Source organism: Dermacentor andersoni, chromosome 1, assembly GCF_023375885.2.
Source record: "Dermacentor andersoni chromosome 1, qqDerAnde1_hic_scaffold, whole genome shotgun sequence".
In the NCBI taxonomy this organism is placed as follows: domain Eukaryota; kingdom Metazoa; phylum Arthropoda; class Arachnida; order Ixodida; family Ixodidae; genus Dermacentor; species Dermacentor andersoni.
Genome location: NC_092814.1, coordinates 22,058,744 through 22,082,008, shown reverse-complemented (window position 1 = coordinate 22,082,008; position 23,265 = coordinate 22,058,744). Strand labels below are relative to the sequence as shown.

Below are 23,265 nucleotides of genomic sequence, written 5' to 3'. Positions count from 1 at the left end.
GCACACCTAAACTGTGCCCCCAAAACAGATCACTTTCATGATAAAGCTCGCGTGGCCGCGCGTGGTCCAAGTACAGTAAAACCTCGTTAAACCGTACCCACTTAAACAGTAGTTTCGTTTTAGAAATACAGTTGAATCTCTATAATTTGAAGTCAGAGTGACCCGAAAATTTGTTTGAATTAAAGGAAGTTTGGATTAAAAGGAGGACTTGTTCTTGAAGTACTCTAGCATGATGCACAAACGGTGCGGGCAATGAAATATCGCGGTGCGCAAGCACACAGCGAGCGAGGACTACGCAACTGCCCACGCTGCCCGACACTCGCCTCCTGATAATGGCAGAAAACAAAACTTCAGAGAGCGGGCTAAGCTGGCGCCGGGCCGGAGCGGAGGTGGGCACAAGTGGAGACCATCGAAGGCCAGGGAGTTATGAGGGAGTTGAGAGGCAGGGCCAGGGGAGCGCAATTGCGAGGAGGGGCAGAAGGGAAGCCAATTTGCTTTGCTGCCAGCTTGATGGATGGTGCTAATTACCTCTGCCACCTAAGCCCCCTTACTGCCACCTTAGACTGCCACGATGGAGTTGCCGAGGCCGGACTGGGCCTCCACTGCTGCTTCCCTCTGCATGCTCGCATGCCTTTTCCTTCATCTGCTGACAGATAGGAGCTGTGTTTACCGTATTTACTTGCATATCGATCGCACTTTTTTGTCAAAAAAATTGATGCAAAATCAGGGCTGCGATCATTAGGCAGGTTAAATTCCCCGCGTAACAAAAAAAAATTTTTTTTCGTCCCGCGTTTCCTGCGGGGCACCAAAACAAAAATAGCGGCCGGCGGAGCAAGCCGAATGCGCCGAACGCGATTCGTTTTCTTCTCGTGAGTACATTACGTGCATTCAAACAGTTTCTTCCGTATCAGTAATGAATTATATTGTTAATATCGGCAAGTCTGCGGCAATAACGTAGCCATGTCCACTTTGAGGGGACAGAAACCAGATGGGTGCGCTTAGCTGCCAGTGACATAGAAACACATGGCCGGCATGCTGCGGAAACTGCGGCATCTGTCTTCACTACTATTCTAATACGGCACGTTTCCGCCAAGGGTCGGTGAATATCTTAGCTGGGTTACAAGCGTCGGCGTATGAATGGTTACACTTTTAACGTATCAGTGTAAGCGTGGCTACTATCGTTGCCACTCGCGATTTGTTGCGTGCCCACGAGTGCAGATGAGAACCAAAATGCGCCTTTTTTGTTGTTGACCACAACCATTATAAAGCCTACACATAATAAAGGCAAGTTTGGTTGCAGCTTTTTTTTAGTCATGGAAGTGCGGAAAGTGATGAAAGTAATGAAATGAGGCATCTATTTAAGAATGTTTGGTGCATGCAGACCGCTTGGTTTGTCTTGAAGAGTCGTTCGCGTAGCATTCGACAGATGGTAAGCGCGATCAATATTAGCTAGACTCGGCACACGACATATCGCTGAGGCAAGTTCGGGGTGCGATCATTACACGGGAAATAAAAAAATTTTTTTTGACGACGAAATTCAGGGGTGCCATTATTATGCAAGTAAATACGGTACGTTCTTCGTCCTGCGTTCTTAACGCATCATGTCTTATGAAGATGGTGAAGTCGTTGCCACTGATCGTAATCATGTTGGTGTGCTCCCTTCTGCTGCGGCGTCACTGCATGCGAAAGATGAGAATGAGGTACAGTGAAACCTCACTAAGCCGTATTTGGCCGGAGCTCGGAAAAAGTATGTACTAAACGGTAGTACAGTAAAAGCTTGTTCATTCGAATTCCGCGGGGATGCCACGAGAAATTGAATTATACAAAATTCAAACTAATGAAAGTCAGGAAAAAAATCTTTTGGCTAAGGCGCATATATATAGTCAAAAGGTAACGTGAGCGCACGCGCACACACGCTACGTCACATTGGTGAATATGGGGGCGAGGAGTTACGGAGTTGCCATCTGTAGGAAACGCCTCTCTTGCGTACCGTATTTACACGATTGTAAGTCGACCGCATTTTTTAAGTTTGAAAGTCTGAAGTTGGGGGGTCGACTTACAATTGAAACCAAAACATGGCCCCACCAAAAAAAGCAATATCAACGTAGTTACAATTTTATGTTTGCTCTACGGCCCTACCCGTATCTTTTCACTATCCCGCGTGTTTGTTCGCTTTTCGGAAGGGTTTTTCAACATTTTTGAGAGTCTTACAGTGCATGCAACACTCATGGGGTGGGGGGGGGGGGGTGTCGATAGTTGATGGAAGCGCCGCTGTTCTCATTTGCGGCGGCACCCTCAGAACGGCGGGGCTTGCGGGGAGTATCGGTAGTCCATGGAAGAGCAGACACCGCTCGCTGGTTTCTCTTTCTCTGTTTAAAGGCATTGGTATTGGTTTGACGCGTTCCACTTGACTGCCGGCTACGTGCTACTTCTATGCTTCACCAGTCGTCATGAGTGCTCTAGGCCCACTATGTAATCGTTCGGCACTCGTTCACAGCAGCGTTCAAGAGGGCTGCCATCCTTTACGCCGAAGAAACAAATCACTGTGCAGCGGGTCGCAATTTCGATGTTCCTGAACGGGTGGTGCGAGAGTGGCGACTACAGCGAAGTGAAATTTTCACCTGTGTGACGGCAAGTGAGAAATTTCCCACGTGCCGAAGTCTGGACGCTTTCCAGAGCTGTAGGCAAAGCTTGCGGCATACGTCGCTGAAATGTGTGATCGGTCCCTGCCAGTAAAGTGCGACGTGGTCGTGAAACAAGCCCGGACCTTCGCCTTAATTTTAAGGTTCTGCTCCGCCGTGAGTACAACGTGTGGCTGGCGGCAGAAGACTGCGAAATTACGCCTACCGGACCTGTCAAAAGAGCCTCCCTGACGGCTGCGTGTGGTTGGGTGCATTTGGCGTGGGCTGCTGTTCTGCAAGATGTCCTGGTGCGGTCGTTTGCTAAATTTGAAATTTCGCTGGACCACGACGCGCTGTGGGACCGCAACAACGATGACGATGGCAGCACTATGAAGACGAGTAGTCCAGTGACCATATCAGCTACTAATAAATTTTCGTTATCAAATGCGCCCTTGGGTATGCTCTCTTATTATTATTTTTTTTCCGGTCAAGCGATATGGGGAGGGGGGGGGGTCGACTTACAATCGTGTAAATACAGTAGTATAAGGTAGAGTCACTGTATATGCTACCAAAGGTAGCAGAGTTGCGTGTCTGTTTTATCACGCCGCTAGCGCCTCTATTGGCAGAACGTCATCACGTGGTAGTCAAGCAACCGTGCATTGCGGAGAAGCAGATGCCCGGGCCAATTTTTTAATTTCCCAACACCGCCGCTTCAGCTAACTGGATTGACACAAGTTATCGCCAGTCAAATTCAAAGCAAATTCGGCCGATCTTGGCGTTCGCTGTTCGCGTGCGCGCTAGCTGCAAAGCAATAACACAACGTACGCAGCGCATCTCACAGTTGGTTCATCGCAGTGTCCTCGCACTCCCATTGGAATGACATAATGACCGGGTGCCCATGCACCACACTGCTTTCACAGAACTGTCATAAAAAAGCCAGCTCACATTTTCATGATAATGCAGTGCTTGGGTTGTTGTTTCTGAACATAAAAGAGGTTACACTACTAAGTAAAGGTATTTCATCTACCGTAAAAACCGGAATATAGGTCGAACTTTTTTTCAAAAACCCATCGCGAAAAGTCGACCCTCGACTTATATACCGGACATTGGCGGAAAAACTACGGAAGTCTTGCAACAATGGGCGGATAAAGTAAACAGCCGCCTTCGCCATCGCCATCAGCAGCATGGCGGCGTGGCGACGCTGTGGCACACCGGCATTTTGCGTTTCCATTGTCGCAAAGTTATATTAATTAAAGGCTGCACTTTCATTTTGTTTCAAAATGAGCGGGAGCGGAAGCCGACGTCAATTCACCGTCGCCTTCAAGAAAAAGGCGATTGAGTACGCGGAAGCCCACGGCAACCTGGCGGCACAGCGCGAACTTGAAGTATCCGAAAAGAGCATTCGGTAGTGGCGGAGGCAAAAGCAACGTATTACAACTTGCAGCAACCAAAAGAAAACGTCATTTCGTGCCGGATCGCAGTGGACTGCAGAACTGGAAGGCAAGGTTGCGGAGTCCGTCCGCGAGCTGCGTGTAAGATCACTGCCTGTGACTGCCGAATGCATCCGTTTGAAAGCGGTAGAGATCGCACGCGCCTATGGACTGGGCAGCGAGAAGCACTCGTCATCCGACTCTGATCAAAGGCGTTGCTCTGATTCGGAGTAGCGCTTGCGCACTTCGTGCCCTTCTGTGTACTGTACACCCGACGAACTTTTAACAGTATCGCGCGACCATCGACCCGCGTGTTTGTCAGCACCTTATCATCACGGCACGGAGCGGCGAAATAGCGAAAGTAAGGGCATGTGTACACATGCGCATATCTCGTTTGTTTCGCTGCTCAGCGCCATTAATAAGGTGTTGACAAGCACGCGTGTCGATGATCGCGCGAAACCGCTAAAAACTTGGCCGGGTGCACATGCGAGCAGCATTTAAATAAATACTGTCACCATTGTGCAACCCCCCGAGTCGCATTTGTTTCAAGGTAAGGGTGTCATGTCTTTCGGTACTTTTGCCATTGAAAAGGATATTTTTTTTTTTTCATTTTGAGGATTCGTTAGTTGGGGGATCGACCTATATTCCGGTCCAACCTATAGTCCGGTTTTTACGGTACTACTGCTTATGTGAAGCAGGATGGAAGAGGAATTAATGTCGTTATTTACCATACGGTAAGGGCCTAACTGTGTTTTGCATTATTACCCATAATGTAGCTATGTCAATTGTGAGAGAAAAACTTTCACTACACTCCCACAGAAGCAAATTTAATGGGGTACCAGAGTCGAAATGCTAATGGTTGGCCATTGATTCACCAGTGATATTTAAGACTGCCTACACGTTGACAGGCCACCATTGGAATATGAACCTGGCAACGTTTAACGCTAGAACGTTATCTAGTGAGGCGAGTCTAGCAGTCCTATTGGAGGAATTAGAGGGCAGTAAATGGGATATAATAGGGCTCAGTGAAGTTAGGAGGCCAAAAGAAGCATATACAGTGCTAAAAAGCGGGCACGTCCTGTGCTGCCGGGGCTTAGCTGAGAGACGAGAACTAGGAGTCGGATTCCTGATTAATAAGAACATAGCTGGTAACATACAGGAATTCTATAGCATTAACGAGAGGGTGGCATGTCTTGTTGTGAAACTTAATAAGAGGTACAAAATGAAGGTTGTACAGGTCTACGCTCCTACATCTAGTCATGATGTCCAGGGAGTCGAAAGCTTCTATGAAGACGTGGAATCGGCGATGGGTAAAGTCAAAACAAAATACAGTATACTTATGGGCGATTTCAATGCCAGGGTAGGCAAGAAGCAGGCCGGAGACAAGTCAGTGGGGGAATATGGCATAGGCTCTAGGAATAACAGAGGAGGGCTATTAGTAGAGTTTGCAGAACAGAATAATATGCGGATAATGAATACCTTTTTCCGCAAGCGGGTAGGCCGAAAGTGGACGTGGAGGAGCCCGAATGGTGAGACTAGAAATGAAATCGACTTCATACTCTGCGCGAACCCTCGCATCATACAAGATGTAGACGTGCTCGGCAAGGTGCGCTGCAGTGACCATAGGATGGTAAGAACTCGAATTAGCCTTGACTTGAGGAGGGAACGGAAGAAACTGGTACATAAGAAGCCAATCAATGAGTTAGCGGTAAGAGGGAAACTAGAGGAATTCCGGATCAAGCTACAGAACAGGTATTCGGCTTTAACCCTTGAAGAGGACCATAGTGTTGAAGCAATGAACGACAATCATATGGGCATCATTAAGGAGTGCGCAATAGAAGTCGGTGGTAACGCCGTTAAACAGGAAACCAGTAAGCTATCGCAGGAGACAAAAGATCTGATCAAAAAACGCCAATGTATGAAAGCTTCTAACCCTACTGCTAGAATAGAGCTGGCAGAACTTTCTAAGTTAATCAACAAGCGTAAGACAGCGGACATAAGGACCTATAATATGGATAGAATTGAACAGGCTCTCAAGAACGGAGGAAACCTAAAAGCAGTGAAGAAGAAACTAGGAATAGGCAAGAATCAGATGTGTGCGTTAAGAGACAAAGCCGGCAATATCGTTACTAATATGGATGAGATAGTTCAAGTGGCTGAAGAGTTTTATAGAGATTTATACAGTACCAGTAACACCCATGACGATAAGGTGAGAGAGAATAGGCTAGAGGAACTTGAAATCCCACAAGTAACACCGGAAGAGGTAAAGAACGCCTTGGGAGCTATGCAAAGGGGGAAGGCAGCTGGGGAAGATCAGGTAACAGCAGATTTGTTGAAGGATGGTGGGAACACGGTCCTAGAAAGATTGGCCGCCCTATATACACAATGCCTCATGACCTCAAACGTACCGGAATCTTGGAAGAACGCTAACATAATCCTAATCCATAAGAAAGGGGACGCCAAAGACTTGAAAAATTATAGACCGATCAGCTTACTGTTTGTTGCCTACAAAGTATTTACTAAGGTAATCACAAATAGAATCAGGAATACCTTAGACTTCTTTCAACCAAAGGACCAGGCAGGATTCCGTAAAGGCTACTCAACAATAGACCATATTCACACTATCAATCAGGTGATAGAGAAATGTGCGGAATATAACCAACCCTTATATATAGCCTTCATTGATTACGAAAAAGCATTTGATTCAGTCGAAACCTCAGCAGTCATGAAGGCACTACGGAATCAGGGTGTAGATGAGCCATATGTAAAGATACTGGAAGATATCTATAGCGGTTCCACAGCCACCGTAATCCTCCACAAAGAAAGCAACAAAATTCCATTAAAGAAAGGTGTCAGACAGGGAGATACGATATCTCCAATGCTATTCACAGCATGTTTGCAGGAGGTATTCAGAGACCTGGAGTGGGAAGAATTGGGGATAAAAGTTGATGGAGAATACCTTAGCAACTTGCGTTTCGCTGATGATATTGCCTTGCTTAGTAACTCAGGAGACCAACTGCAATGCATGCTCACTGACCTGGAGAGGCAAAGCAGAAGGGTGGGTCTTATAATTAATCTGCAGAGAACTAAAGTAATGCTCAACAGTCTCTGAACAGAACAGCAGTTTACGATAGGTAACGAGGCACTGGAAGTGGTAAGGGAATACATCTACTTAGCGCAGGTAGTGACCACGGACCCGCATCATGAGACTGAAATAACCAGAAGAATAAGAATGGGCTGGGGTGCGTTTGGCAGGCATTCTCAAATCATGAACAGCAGGTTGCCGCTATCCCTCAAGAGGAAGGTGTATAACAGCTGTGTCTTACCAGTACTCACGTACGGGGCAGAAACCTGGAGGCTTACGAAAAGGGTTCTGCTGAAATTGAGGACGACGCAACGAGCTATGGAAAGAAGAATGATAGGTGTAATGTTAAGGGATAAGAAAAGAGCAGATTGGGTGAGGGAACAAACGCGGGTAACTGACATCATAGTTGAAATCAAGAAAAAGAAATGGGCATGGGCCGGACATGTAATGAGGAGGGAAGATAACCGATGGTCATTAAGGGTTACGGACTGGATTCGAAGGGAAGGGAAGCGTAGTAGGGGGCGGCAGAAAGTTAGGTTGGCGGATGACATTAAGACGTTTGCAGGGACAACATGGCCACAATTAGTACATGACCGGGGTAGCTGGAGAAGTATGGAAGAGGCCTTAGCCCTGCAGTGGGCGTAAATAGGATGATGATGATGATGATGATGATGATGACACGTTGAGAGCTTTGGCACATAAGCAGGTATGCCTATTGCAAAACCCAGTACCCAGTGTCCAGTGCAGCGCCGGAAAATGGGCCCAGTGCCGTGCGCTGGATGCTGGGGTGCTGGGCAGGCGCGGCGTACTGGGAGGCGCTGGCTACTGGTGCGAAAAACAGCTCTAGCGGGTTAAATACGTGGTGCCTGGACACCGTATACAGTGAAACCTCGTTAAACTGTAGTTGGCCGGAGCTCAGAAAAAGTACGTACTAAACGATAGTACTGTTTAACCGAATACCATGAGATCGCCCACTTACCTGTCCGAAACAGACCTCAGAGAGAGTGCGATGAAAGGGGAAAAAAACATGCAGTATTTATTCACTTCGCGCGACAAAAGTGTTATTTTCATTTGATGCCGCGGCGGCCTAGCACGACAACGACATCGGCCTCAAACTTACTGAAGCTGCATGCCAGCTTTTCCCCTGGGGTAAAAACTGTTCGTATAAGCCACGTTTACGTTGCGGAGTCCACAACCACACAGTCTCCTTTGGCGTACGAGACGGACTGATGTCGGCTGTCATAGCGCTCTTTCGATCGGTGTTGCGATGCCACAGTACGAAGACGAGCGATACGCCTGGCTTCTTCAGCAAGACAAACCGTCTTGGCAACAGAGTACTCGCTGTGAAAGTCAAACGGTAGTATAGTGTCAATGCAGCTTAGCGGTGAACGTGCGTAAAGAAGATAAAAAGGACTGTAATCGGTCGTCTCATGCTTTGCAGTATTATAAGCATAGGTGATGAAGGGTAGTACGTCATCCCAGTCCTTGTGATTGGAAGATACGTACATGGCCAGCATGTTAGTTGGAGTTCTGTTTGTACGTTCTACAAGCCCATTTGTCTGAGGGTGATAAGGCGTTGAATGACGGAACTGCGAACTGCATAGACGAAGCAGTTCTTCTACGGCCTCCGCAACGAACTGACGACCACGATCGCTAATGATCACACGGGGGGGTCCATGTCGAAGAATAATGAATCGAAGCAAAAACGTTGCAACGGATGCAGCCGTTGAAGATGGTACGGCTGCCGTTTCCGCGTAACGGGTCAGATGGTCGACACATACGATCACCCATCGGTTGTCGTGAGATGATCGGGGAAATGGGCCCAGAAGATCGATACCCACTTGTTCAAATGGCAGGCGAGGCGGCGGCAGAGGTTGGAGAAGACCTGGCGGAGCGGTCATAGGGCGATTGTAGCGTTGACATTGTTCGCAACTGGCGACGTAGTGCTTGACTGTGTCCCGGATTCTGGGACAGTAACAGCGCTCCTGTGTCCGGTTCAAATTTCTGATGAATCCTAGATGGCCAGAGGTCACGTCGTCGTGCATGGCTCTCAGTATGTCCGTTCGCAGACTCTGCGACACCACCAGAAGGAGCATGCGCCTTTAGCCGAATAATTGGTCTTGTAAAGCAGGCAGTCATGGACACAAAATCGACCGGTGGCTCCAGGACACGATGCGGCTACAAACAGAGGTTCCGAACCTGCTCTGCTTTGAAAGTCATCGAGTCTGGGAATGTAGAAGAAATGGGAGCAAAACAGTCATCAAAATTGTCTTCGTCACACTCCGTCGTCGTCAGAGGAAGGCGGGAGAGACAGTCCGCATCTGCGTGGCGACGCCCGGACTTGTAGGAAATAACGAAGTCGTACTCCTGCAGTCGAAGAGCCAAACGTGCCAGTCGTCCACTCGGGTCACGGAGATTCACCAACCAGCACAACGCGTGGTGGTCAGTAATGATAGTCAACGGGCGTCCGTAGATACAGGGCCGAAATTTGTGGACAGCGAAAACAGCTGCCAAGCATTCTTGCTTGGTCACAGTGTAATTGCGTCCCGCCTTAGTAAAAGAGCGACTAGCATAATCCACAACGTGTTCAGCTCCTTGATGACGTTGCACAAGTACGGCACCGATGCCGATGCCACTGGCATCCGCGTGCACTTCCGTAGGTGCGGATGCATCGAAGTGACGCAATATGGGCCCTTACGTTAGTAGAAATTTTAGCTGACGGAATGCGTCGTCGCAAGCCGATGTGCAGTTGAAAGGGACGGCTTTTTGGAGAAGACACGTTAGGGGGTACACCACGTCGGCGAATCTTGGAACGAAGCGACGAAAATACGAGCACAGGCCCAAGAAACTCTTCAACTCCCGTACTGACTTCGGTGCTTCGAAGGAGCTGACTGCCTCAATCTTCCGTGGATCTGGCCTCACACCGTTTTTGTCGACCAGATGCCCAAGTACTAACGTCTCGGTTTCTCCGAAACAACGTTTCTTGGAATTTAGGATCAAGCCGGCTTGTTTGACACAATCCAGAACAAGATTGAGACGGCTGTTATGCTCACTCAATGTGCTGCCAAAAATCACCACATCATCGAGGTAGCACAAACAAATTTCCCATTTAAGTCCTCGGAGGATAGTATCCATGAATCGTTCGGATGTTGCTGGCGCGTTACAAAGGCCGAAAGGCATAACGTTAAATTCATAAAGACTGTCTGGTGTCACGAAGGCCGTTTTCTCCTTATCGTCTGGGTGCATGGGTATCTGCCAATACCCTGATCGCAAATCCAGTGATGAAAAGTAGGCAGCGGAATGTAGACAATCGATGACATCATCAATTCTAGGAAGCGGATACACATCCTTTTTGGTGACTGCATTCAGTTTCCTGTAATCAACGCAAAACCGCCACGATCCATCCTTCTTCTTTTCTATGATTACTGGTTGCTGCCCACGGACTAGAAGACTCTTGAACAACACTTTACCGCTGCATGTCTTTCACCTGTTCAGCAATAACTGTCCTCTCTGTTGAAGAAACGCGGTAAGGCTTTTGCCGAATGGGGTGCGCAGATCCGGTGTCAATTCTGTGGTGAGCACGAGAACGCGGGAGTGAAGCCTGCTTGTCGCCTTGTGTGAAATCGAACACAGAAAGATGTGCCCACAAAACTTGTGCGAGAGCGCGGCGCTCATGTGAGGGCAGTGCCTTGTTGATCATTGGTAGGATCTGCTCTTCAGAAATGCTTCGTTGGGGATCGCTAGTATGAGACTGCTCCTCCTCGCTTAGAACTGTAATGGAGCTGTAAGTAATCTCGTAAAATTCAGCGAGCTTCATATCACGCAGTAGAACGGCAGGGACGCAAGGACAATTGAAAGCCCACAAATTTGAGGCGCCATTCACTACTCTCACGACAGAGTGTGGTACAAGTACATCTTTCTTTGCGCAGCTCGACGTAAGTGGCTCGACTTGCGCGTCAAACGATGGAAGGTCGGCAGCAGCGAAATTGACAGGGATACGTGACAGCGACCAAGGCGGTAGCAGCAAATTGTTCAAAACAACACAATAGTTTTTCACTGGTAAGGATGTGTCGGCAAGGGTGGCGAGAAGCGCGCTATTCAAAGTAATTTCGCCTGTGCCACAGTTAACGGATGCACCACAATCCTGAAGAAAGTCAATCCTGAGAATCACATCATGAGTGGATCGCGGTAGTATGAGAAATTCTGTTTTAAGATCTTCTCCTCCGAATAAAACACTTGCAACACAAATACCAAGGGGAACTAGGCACTCTCCACTGACACCACAAAACGTCACACCCTCATTCCACGGGAACATAACTTTCCGACCCAGCCTCTCTTTGAAAGTCACACTCATGACGGAAACGGTAGCACCAGTATCCACTAATGCTGTTGCAGGTATACTATCAATTAACACACGCACTTTGTTCTTCATCATCATAATAGGCAGAGGAGTATTTCGCAGAGACGCAGACTGTCCAGCGACCTTACCTCCATCGGCTGCGCCGGCTAGTTTCCCGACGGCGCTGGAGACGTAGCACGTCGCCGTGGCGACGGTGAACGGCGTTGGCGACTGGTTGGGGGCGTCAGGCTGCGGTCTGAAGCTGGCGAGCCACTCCTTCTACTATACTGACGGAAGGTCTTCCGAGGTGGCGTGCCTGTGGTGTTTGCAGGGTCTATCGGCCAACATTCGTCATAACTATCACGTCCAAAATTAGGCCAAGTTGGTGGTGTGCCATATGCTGTTGTCTGTCGGCGCCGGCGACAAAAACGAGCAATGTGTCCTGAGGGGCCACAGCTGTAACATACAGGCGATGCGCAACCGACGTTTTATGCCTCGGAGTCAACCCTGGGACACTGCGAATAATAAATGCGATCTTCCGAATTCCGATTCGTGGTGGTAGCTCGACGAGTTCGTTGATCGTGCGTCATGTCGTCGGGAAAGGTACGTCGGTGCTGTCGCAGCTGATCGACTCGACAGTCTGCAACGCCTGGCATGGCAGACAATGCTGACACAGCAGATGCATGTTCTTGAGGTTGGTTGGAAGCGCAACCAAGCTGCTCAACATCTGCCCCTTTGGTGTGTCGTTCAAGTTCTTCGCGAACAATTTGCCTTATAGCAAGGTCAAATTGAAAACTGTAGTTGTCGTTTCGTCAATGCTTGCCACCGTTCTGACATTTGCTAGCCTGCCAAACTTTGGCGTGATACAGCGCAGCTTCAAGGCCTCAAATGTGAGGCAATGCTTGATGAGGTCGGCGACCGAGGCGAGACTCTCCTTTCCGATTAAATAATTGTAAACATCCTCGGCTATGCCTTTGAGAAGGTGTCCAACCTTGTCCTCTTCGGACATTCGATGATTGACAGTCTTGCAAAGCTTCAGGATCGCCTCTATATATGTAGTACAGGTCTCACCTGGGACTTGAGCCCGCTGAAGCAATGTCTGCTCCGCCTGCTTCCTTTTCGTGGTGGAATCGCCAAAGCACTTTGTGAGGTGAGTAACGAAGCTGTCCCACGTTGTGAACGTATCTTCATGGTTCTCAAACCACACTAGCGCAGTGTCTGTGAGGAACAGAACCACATTGTCGAGCTGAGTCGTGGAGTTCCAGCCGTTGTACTTGCTCACACGCTTGTAGTGGGTGAGCCATTCCTCCACGTCCTCGCCGAATTTTCCAGAGAAAGGGCGGGGCTCCATCTGATGCATCCAGGCGCCGGTTGTTCGCACTGGAGCAGCCAGAGAAGGCTGTTGGTCGCTGCTGTGGGACATCGGGATCTCAAGTGGTGTTGGAGGCAGTCGAGCGAGGCGTCTGCTCCGGCGTGGCACTTGCTGCAGCAGCTCCGTCGTCTTGGTCGAAGTACCCCGGCACCTCCACTACAAAACTGTTACGGTTAATGTTAAACCGGCTTTATTCAAGGGACAAGATTGATGGTAAAGTCAAGATGGCATCCTCAGGCTGCACCAGCTCACATCTTCTTCCTCTTCTCCTCACCTGGCTCATGCCGTAGCAATATAGAAAAGGGCTGTGCTGTGAGAGTTAGAATTATTCGCATTTTATTTGTCAAATAAACAAAACAAGTACACATAAAAGTATAAACAAAGAGAATTCAGTGACTGTGCTTAGCCAGAAAATTATTTTCAGAATTCTGAAATATACAAACTGTTACTAGGTCCCTTAGCTATGCTTCCAATATATATCAATCCTGTACTCCACGTATTGCATTTATCGGGGCCCATCAATCTAGCAGCCTTGACGCCTGTGCCACTCGACGAAGCAGTCCCGTGAGGGCAAGAAGCAAAGGTATATTTCACAAGTGGAGCAGAAGACGTTTGTTCTGTTCTGTGTCTTTGTTTTTTGCAATTTCTCCTCTTCATTCTTTTTGGTTGTTGCCGACCGAGATCCAAGGGCGACAAGGGGGGTGAGAAAGGAGCACGACTTTGTGCGACTTCATCGTACTCAAATATCTGCTGAATCAGTTCTTCCCTAAATGCAAGCTGGTCAAATTAGGTGCTTCGAGAAAGTTCTCGAACTGTTTGGTTGTCTTTTCGGTACTGCTGGAACAGTATGAAACTGTTCATGCATGTGATGTCCACACAGTGAAAAAACAGCGTCTTACCCCAACATACGTATTTTCTAAGGACGTTGTATGTGGTTATTATTTGGTCTGATTTGTTCACGCCTAACATTCCAGCATTGTAGTAAAGGAGTGGCTTTTGAATGATTCTGAGAGCCCATTGGCGCCCCCTTTTCTCTCTTCTTTTGGCGGGCACATGTTCTTTTGTTGTGTGCATTGTGCTCATCAAGTTTACAGTACGGCAGTCTTTCCATTGCATGTAAAAGATGTTACCATCACGAATCCATCGAACATCTCCACGCTGCGCCCTCTTTTCCCATGATAAGTCTTTCAACTTAGCTGGAAAGCAGCGACAATCTTTGCGTGTTGTTCCGCACGCAAGAGCCTTATGCTCGAGGAGGTGTTCAAAAAATTTTTTTGAAGTGTAGAAGTTATCCATGTAAACTTTGTAGCCTTGATCAAGGTACTTTGTGCAAAACTTGTTCACGACGTCAAAGACTAAGCTATGTGGTCCTGATGCCTCACGCTTGCCAGTATATACAGAAAATTAAAGGGTGTATCCAGTTATTGAATCTGCCAGCACCCGGAGTTTATATCTAAATTTCCTCACCTTGTCTCGGATGTATTGTCTTATACCTGATCGAGCCTTCAATTTTATCATGCGTTCGTCAACGCCGAGGTTGCGCTGTGGTTGAAACAAATTTGCAGATTCTTGATTGATGTAACCCTGAAGCCAGGATACCTTCCATGTCTTGCCAAAAGATACTGCAGCTGCCAAGTTTTCTGGATCCCCTACACTTAGGAACGACAGCAACGTGAAAAAAACGCTCCCTTGGCATAATATTTCGCGAGAGAAGATTACTGAATATCCCTTTTGTTCGCCAGTATAAGTGAAGTCGTAGCACTTCGACAACTCCCATGTACATGATTATCCCAATAAGTCTCAGCATCTCCAGTGGAGTGACTTCCTCCCAAGAGCCGTCACGTCAAGAGTATGTCGGTCGGTCCAAAATATGCATCAAGGCATTTTTATTTGTGTTCTCACACAATGTCTTGATCACTTCGGTAGTAAAAAACAAGAGAAAATAATCCAGCGCTCTTGAAAATCGATGTGCATTGCTCTGCAGAACTGCCCCGCCATGGGCATCGGGCTGTCTCGTGGGCGAAAACTGGATACGGCGCGGTGTATTTGGCAACATATCCTGGCTGTAGGTTGTTGAGATCCTAAACACAAAAATAAAACTGCAGTCGTCAAATCTGAAGCACATTTTTGTCTAATTACAGTGCGAATTCAAAAACGAAATTTACCTGCGAGCACCTGTTGACCATCCGGACACTTGAGCTGGGGCGTCTTCATCAGAGCTAAAATCTGACGATCCCACATCGTTACTTGAGCCATCACTGCTGCTTGGATCATAAAAATCAACAGCAGAAGTGGCAGAAGTGCTTGGAACAGGAGTCGGTGTTCGCAGCCTGAGCCTGCGTGGCCCACCAGATGCCATTCTCCCCCAATTCGAAATCACCTTCAGTTCAAATTTCGCTTGCGGAGGACACGCAAACAACAAAAAACAAAAAATAAAAACGAAACTGAAAGAGGAGTTCTTAATGAATCTACCAGATGGAGTTAGCTGTCTGTAGCGTGACGGCTTTAAATTTTAATTTTGCGGTTGATTCAAAGTCATCTGAACTCCGTGTCCGATGGCCTATGGCGCTGTACTGAAAGAGTTAAGGTGAGGCATGGCATGGAATTAGGGATAAGAGTTAATGGAGAATACCTTAGTAACTTGCGATTCGCTGATGATATTGCCTTGCTTAGTAACTCAGGGAACCAACTGCAATGCATGCTCACTGACCTGGAGAGGCAAAGCAGAAAGGTGGGTCTAAAAATTAATCTGCAGAAAACTAAAGTAATGTTTAACAGTCTCGGAAGAGAACAGCAGTTTACGATAGGTAGCGAGGCAGTGGAAGTGGTAAGGGAATACAGAAGGCATTTCCTTCACAGACTTCAGAAACGGACAGGTTCAGACTTCTCTGAATGTGTCTGATGAAGCCATCATTGTCTCTGTTGTTGCCGAAGTGCCACCTACGACTGTGATGAGGACAGCACGGGCGATTCAGGCCCGACAGTGGCAGAAGCTGTGCGTTATGTCAGCCTCATGCGGGTGTTTGCTGAGAAGAGGGGACTGGCAGTAAAGCTGGCTCGCAGCTTAGAGGGTCAACGACGTAAATATACGGCGCCATGAACAAGTCCGAAAATGGTCGATGTCGTATAATTACGGCGCCGTCTGTACGTTTAAAAAGCGCACCAATTTCCTAACTTTGTCTTTTCTGTCATGTGCTGCCACTATGTGGAAATACAGGGAATTTTTTTGTGCGCCTCCCCCTCTTGGTTTTCGTTGTATGGTTTGTTTTAGAGCTAGTTGGCTCCCGCGCGCCTATATACTATCGCGTGCGTGGGCAGGCGACGGTTCGGGTTTTGTTCTGCGGGTGGTTTCGGCTTCTTGTGCTTGAATACTGATGGCTATCTCGTTACTAATTGCTCAAAGGGCGACCGCCTCTTTCTCACTCGTTCAGTGCTCACAGGGGTGCGCATAGGAAGGATGCCGCCGTGCATGCGTTTCCGTTGCCTTTTATTTATTTATTTTTTTACACTCGTAAAAACTAATTGCCTCTGGTTGGCGGTAAGATGAAGATTAGCGGAAGTTTGTCACACATTGCGCTTTTTTGACGGGCACGCAACCACAGTTTTCTTGAGTGCGCATACCTCCTACGCAGTTCGATTATGCTATGGATGTACATATTGGATATTAGTGTAAGGGCAGGAACATTTGAGTCTTGCGAAATATTCTCGTGTGCGCACTTTCAAGGCCTTGAACTATGTGTATAAGATTGCATCAAATTTTTAATTCTTATAAGTTTATTTTCCTTTTTTATTGTTGTTATTCATGAATGAAGAGTACATATATACCAACACAAAATATTTTTTTCTCACTTTACGGTCACTCTAGAAAAATTGCGGTAAATTTTTTTCAAAATAAGTCCTTAAGAAGAATTGGAATCTGCAATGAAAAAGAAAATCGACCCTGGGCGGTCGCATATGGTGAAAGAAATCGACCCTCAAAGGGTTAAGTGAGTTTGAGGTCGCTGCTAGGCTGCCATGGCATCAAACAAAAATAGACTTTTGTTGTGTGGAGTGAATAAATACTGCATGTTTTCTTCCCTTTCACCACCCTCTCTCCGAGTTCCTTTTTTGACAGGAAAGTGGGCGATCTCATGCTATTTTGCTTACCGTTAAGTACATACTTTTTCCATGCTCTGGCCAACTACGGTTTAATTAGATATCATAGTACATTGCCCCCCTCCCTCCCCTCGCCCGGTGCCATGCTCACGGCAGAAGACTGTGCACTTCTTCCCCAGTTTCCTCCCTTGTGCATGAGAGATTGAGCTGCCATTGTGCGCTCACCATCACACGCTTTCACTTGCACACACAGCATTTGGCGCACAAGGACGATGTTATCACGAGACGAATCCGGTACGTCCCTATCGCAAACAAAACCTGTAGGAACTGCGAGAGGAGGTCAACCCAGCGCACCTCTGCCTACCTTCCTCCTCCGTGCCACTTAACCTCATCTCTCGTTCCCCGCTTCGCTCAACATCTCCTAGACTTCCCTCTAGGTGGCATTGCTTTACGTACTCTGATTTGTCTATGTGGGTCAGCATGGTGACACAAGCGAGCCCAAACTCGCACCGCTCCCGTTTCAACGTGCAGGAATGTCTCGCTCTTTCAGTGCATACTAGCCCTATGCATGGAAATGTGTGGGGTCAGCAGCTGATGCTTTTTTTTTTGCTGGCTCTTAGGCTATACTTGCTGACACAACCTACATTCTGTGAGAAATTTCTGTAAAGTGATCTACCCGCAAAACATGCAAAAGGCTTGTAAACATTGTCGAATGGCTGCTGACTGTTTTTCACCAGCTTATCACTGTTATTACTTTGTCATTCAGCGCAACATGTGCCTGTGGTGAAGTGATGCTGTCCAATTTCTTGTTTACGCCTCTTTTCGCCATCTTAGTACCGCATAAAGGCAGCCATCATGATGCCAATGCAAGTTATGTATAAGGGTTCCGCAGCGTTTTGTGGAACAGTGTGCTGTCACGTGGTCTTAAACGTGAAAACCATACTCGCAGGAACCTTGTAACTGTTGCCAGCACACATCAAGGCATATTTTTCAATACATGCTTGTAATTAAGTGCCAGTGGCAGGCAATGGTTACGTGCGATTTGTCGGTGATCCCTAGAAACTTGTCAAAACGTGTTGAAAGGCACATGTTGAAATGCACATTGACAGATACTCGTTCAATATAATGTTTTCAGTATTCTTGCTGCCATGAGGCATATTCTAGTGCATAGCACACACGACAAAGAGCCCTACAAGAAACTGTTTACGTGCTGAATCACTTTAATTATTTTACCAGCCAGAATGTCTCCATGCATACGGACAGCTTAAATGCAACAAAGTAGTAGCGTACGTAAAACTTCATGTTCTGATTACGTGCCACTGTCATCTCAGCTGTGTCGTGGCTGTGCATTTATCAAAGGCAGGTCATAACTCAGGAGCTTCACTGTATATACCAGGTAGGCAAAAAAGGTGGTGCCAGAGCACGGTTGCACTCAGCGCACAGCATCTTGTGGCCACTTGGTTAACGCTTATCTTTGTTGTGCTATGTAACCTGTTGTGCTATTGTTAGTTAAGACGATAGAAGAAAGGGGTAAATCGAATTAGACGAGGCATGTCCTACATGGATGGCTGCAAGAGAAGAAAACAACTTCTTTCCTCAAGATTCCCATAATGCCTTACCAATGGCCGCTTGAGGGCATACACCACTTTCTAAAGTCGGCCATTACCCCACCAACTCGGTGGTCAAAAATGCGCTCTACCTGAAGTGTAAAAAAAGAAAACCTGCACTCAAAATTACCGTGATTCTTTGCTGCCTTTTCCAAAAAGGTTTATTTCTCATTGAAATCATGTTGTATATTATGCCCATAAAACTGTGGAGTGTCTCTGTGGTATTGTAGACCTATTTCATCTAGGGTGACTTCATAACCAGAGTAATTTTTGCCAGCCATGGATACATAACCTGGAACAAGAAGGATTAATGAGTCACGATACATTCAACACAATCCAGTGCCAGGTTACTTGCTTACTGACCTTAAAGGGACACTAAAGCGAAACAATAAATCATTTTGGACTAATGAAGCATTGTTTGAGAACCCTGCAGGCAGTCATATCAAAACAATAGTTTGATTATTAGATGATAAAATGAAGGTCCAAGTATCAGTATTTGAATTTCACGCCGAAACCCCAGCGCCGGTACGTCAGCGCGACGTCAGGGATTCCAAAGTATGTTTTCACATTTGGGCCGCGTTGGCTGAACAAAGGTTCCCGAAACTTGCCATATTTAATATTTGGTTCCTTTAGAACACAATGTAGTCAATCTGTACCGCTATATGTAATAAGTAGGTCCTAGAAGATTCCATCAAAATCCAAGACTTCACAGCCCCCAGGTGTGGGAACTTAAGTAGGCGTCGCCACCCGTATTTCGTTCTTGCGCTTCTTCTGGCTTACCAAACATCTTATCGTTGCAAGAGTGGTGTTTTTCGTGTCGTAGAACGGTAATTTACTGATGCAGAAGAAATTGTTTTTCACTTCAGTGTCTCTTTAATCCAATGTTCAGGCATGTTGTCATCAAAACTCCCCTTCGTCCAGCATAAATTGCTGCCTGAAATGTTCACTTGTTCCCATCCTGTCCATTGCACTGTTTTTCCTATTCGAGTGCTACTCGACAGGTTTTTCACAAAGGACGCAAGTAATGCAGTATCATTTTTTGCCCCTTACCCACAGTATCATTTGCTCTTGCCTCCACATGATGCAGATTTAACTTTCTGTCCTTCTTTTGCAGTCATGTTGAAGAGGGGGGTGGTGCTTGCGTTTATGACTTTACCCAACACTGGTTGTGCAATTTTGGTGTCTGAAACAAATCCTTATTGCCGATGTGTTTCAATGTGAAAAGTGTCGAAAACTATGCTTTAGATTGTTGGGCATTGTTGATGTTAATGACAACACTTACTGGGGTGATTTAATTTCAATTAACATTGAACATATTGAAGAGCAAACGGAGACGTACACCCTCCTTCCACTTTTTTGCAGATTCATCTAATAAGGATGGAGAACCACCAGCAAAGAAGACAAAGTGAGTAGTATTTTACATCTCTTAAAGGAGAGCTTGCTGCCTGCTGCTGTTGTAAGCACTAGATTGTTATGGGAACACGATGGCAGTCATGAATGTGTCTCTCAAGTAATTAAAAGGCAAGTGAGCTACTGAAGGTTTTGTACCTTAGTCATGACGTCTACAGGATTTGAGCCTGTGGCCATGAAATATGGCCACAGGCTCTACTCCGGCGGCAGCTCCTTACGGCACGGCCGCGCGGGCAACCGTATCTTGAAAGCAATGTACACAGAGTGCGCCCAACCCTGGTAGCTTCGTATGCTCTGTACTTTCGACGTTTAGTTCACATTGAAGTGAGAGACAGCACGAAAGTCAGTTTGCCCACTGCTGCTGCCACGCTTCCTCACTCCAACGCTTTGACATGCTTTCTGGCTTTCTGCAGTCATCGAGCGAGATGTGTTCATGTTTACCTGTGCGTATGTGACACCGTGCTTGTTAATTTAGTTAGTAAGCAAATGTTTACGGCCAATAAAACCACTATCCTTACTTTGCATAGCTGTCTACTAATTTGCTATCACAATTGATGCTTTGCCTTTCGGGATAAACTGCGACTTTTTTTTGTTTCTTTTTACTTTGGACTTTCGTCGCTCACTCTTTGCAATAATGTTGTTACACATCGCAACCAAAGTTTCGGAAATGAGGCGTTTTGGATAGTACGGACTTCAGATAAAGCGGCCATTTTTTGTTGGATTATCAGGGTCCATTGTAACGAGAGTTGACTGTATTTGAGGATGAAAGAAGTGGGAGCACCTCTGTAACCATCACCTTTTACTTACTAAAAAAATCCACGATCATTTCCTGCTTTTTTCTTTTCTCTCTGAGAGTGATCACTGTAAGTTTATCTTAAAAAGCTTGAATGTGTGGAAAAGCAGCTTCCTCAGCCTCTTCAAAACTGGAGAACAGCTGTGCATGATTCAGTACTTCCATCACCTTTGATAACAAAGGCTACATCGATGCTTCCATTTCCTCTTTATATCATTGTTGTCATTTTGCTCTGTGTGGTACTTGGCCATTGATGTTATCGTCTGTGATGGCACAGCAGACAACACAGCTCTCCATGCTTACTTAGTCTGCAAAGTCCACATCACCAGGGGTGGGACTCCTGCGCCAATTGTGCCATTTTGATAGAAATGCAAATTCCTGCGCCAAACAGAATAAGTTGACCGAAATTGCGACATGCTGTGTCAGAGCGGCTTCGACATAAGCTCTGGCACTGGTTGCAAATAGCAAGCAGATTCGTTCTTAAAAAAATATATATATAGCGATGATTTTGATACTCCCTAATGCGAAATTCAAGTGCAGCTGTATACGTGTTTTCATTTCGCTGTATATTGGTTGGTGCGGATTTGTCTCGTCTAGCTTGTTGAAAATGGAGCGAATTGTGGTGTGACTGCCTTGCAAATCGGGAGAACGTGAGATGCAGCGCGTGGTTGACCCATGGGCGTTATTCACAGCAGCCACTGCAGACAGACCTCTGCTCGCACAGTGCTTTGTTTCCATATATGGTATTGGTGGCATCATCGGTGAATAGACGACGCATGCTACTCTGGCGCCATATGTAGCCATCATCGCCACAGAGCTTGTCTTGCACAGCACTGCGCTCTTATTCTCATACTTTTGTTATACCCTCCTTCTCTGCGTTCCTCCTTGCACTCTCTTCGCTATCGGCGTCTTTCATCTGCACTCCACGTTCGCTCGGTTACGAGGGACGCCGCCGACGCTCGCCATAGGAACGTGTGGCTAAGAGCTGTGTTCGAGAAGAGTGCAGCCGTTCACATTCCGCACACCACGCGATGGCGACCCCGCACAGTTTCTCATAATATTTGCAATTATAACACTGGACTTTCCAGCGCTTCCGGCAAGTGGCCGGCGCCTGTACGGCTGCTCCCAGATGTCGCCGCTGCTGTCGGAATGGCCAGGGCGGCTGTATTTAGAATGTACTGGAATACAATTGAATGGGCCAAGCGGCGCGGCGCTCTCTAGCTGAGGTGCATAACTGCTAAAGTATGCAAAATCAGTAAAAAAAGAAGGTGACTTAGTGCGCTTGATTTTTGGCAAGTTTTTGCTGAGACCTTTCAACGCGATTTCTCAACACACTCAGTGGAGATGAACTGGAACCTGTTCAGAGACAAAGTTACTGCTCTCCTTGATAGATGCATGCCCATCATCACTATACCATGCACGAACCCGTGCCTTTGTTTAATAGGCATCTCCGTCGCCTTAACAATATAAAAAGCGCCTTTACAGACAGGCCAATAAAAACAGGCAATCAGATTCCTGGCTGTGCTACAAAGTGTGCAATAGGGAATATCAGTTGGCGCTGATATCTACTTGTCGCCATTTCTTCACCCACGACTTCCCATCAATGTTAACAAGCAACGTGCGTAAATTCTGGCAGACAATAAACCCTTCGAATAATCCTGCCGTTAGTTTAACGAATGCATAAGGAGGTAGTGTTCCTGTTGCTCAGTGTGCCCAAGTTCTCAATAATGCATTCACAGCAGTTTTCACCTTAGAAGAGGGCTCTGCAGCTCCTATTACTATCGGTTATTCTAATGCCCAATGTCCAAAATAATTATAATGAGAACGGTATCTTATCTTTACTAAGGAAACTTAAACCCTCATCAGTGTCTGATCACCTTGGTTTTAATAACAAGATACTCAAGAATTCATCTGAAGGTATTCATCGCATCTTGTCTGCTATTTTTAAGCCGTCTCTTTCGGTTCAGTTCCACGTGATTGGCGGTTGGCCAAGGTTGTACTAATATTCAAATCTGGCAATCGTTCATCACCACTCAGTTATTCACCCATTTCACTAACTAGCCCTGTTTGTAAACTCATTGAACACGTGATTCATTCACAAGTAATTAACTATTTAGAAGAACACAACATCATCTTTAAATACCAACATGGCTTCCGTAAAGGCTACTCATGCAAAACGCAACTTGCTGGATTCATTCATGATCTGCTTTTATCTGTTGATGCTGGTATTCAGACGACTCTATATTTCTACATTTTTCCAAAGCTTTCGATAGGGTACCTCACAACCGGTTATTAAGCAAATTAACACTGCTAAATATTCACCCTCTTGTTATTGCATGGGTTAAAGACTTTCTCTCTTCCAGGTATCAGTTCACCACTGTTAAAAACCATAATTCGTCCTTCAGCCAAGTACATTGCCGTGTCTCACAAGCGAGCATCCTTGGCCCTTTGCTTTTTCTGATATTTATTGACTTTACCTAACTCCATTTCTTCCCAAATCAGACTTTTCGCTG

General features: G+C 46.6%; 1 protein-coding gene across 3 annotated transcripts in view; it reads left to right on the top strand.

Moving 5' to 3' along the window:
- The window catches only part of LOC126545442 (transcription elongation regulator 1), a 354,732-nt gene that overhangs the window by 206,262 nt on the left and 125,205 nt on the right, over window positions 1-23,265 (top strand). For all 3 annotated transcript variants that reach the window (XM_055061241.2, XM_050193319.3, XM_050193318.3), the window contains exon 10: window positions 19,912-19,954. In XM_055061241.2, coding sequence (XP_054917216.1) covers window positions 19,912-19,954 — 43 coding nt within the window. The remainder of the gene's footprint in view (window positions 1-19,911; window positions 19,955-23,265) is intronic.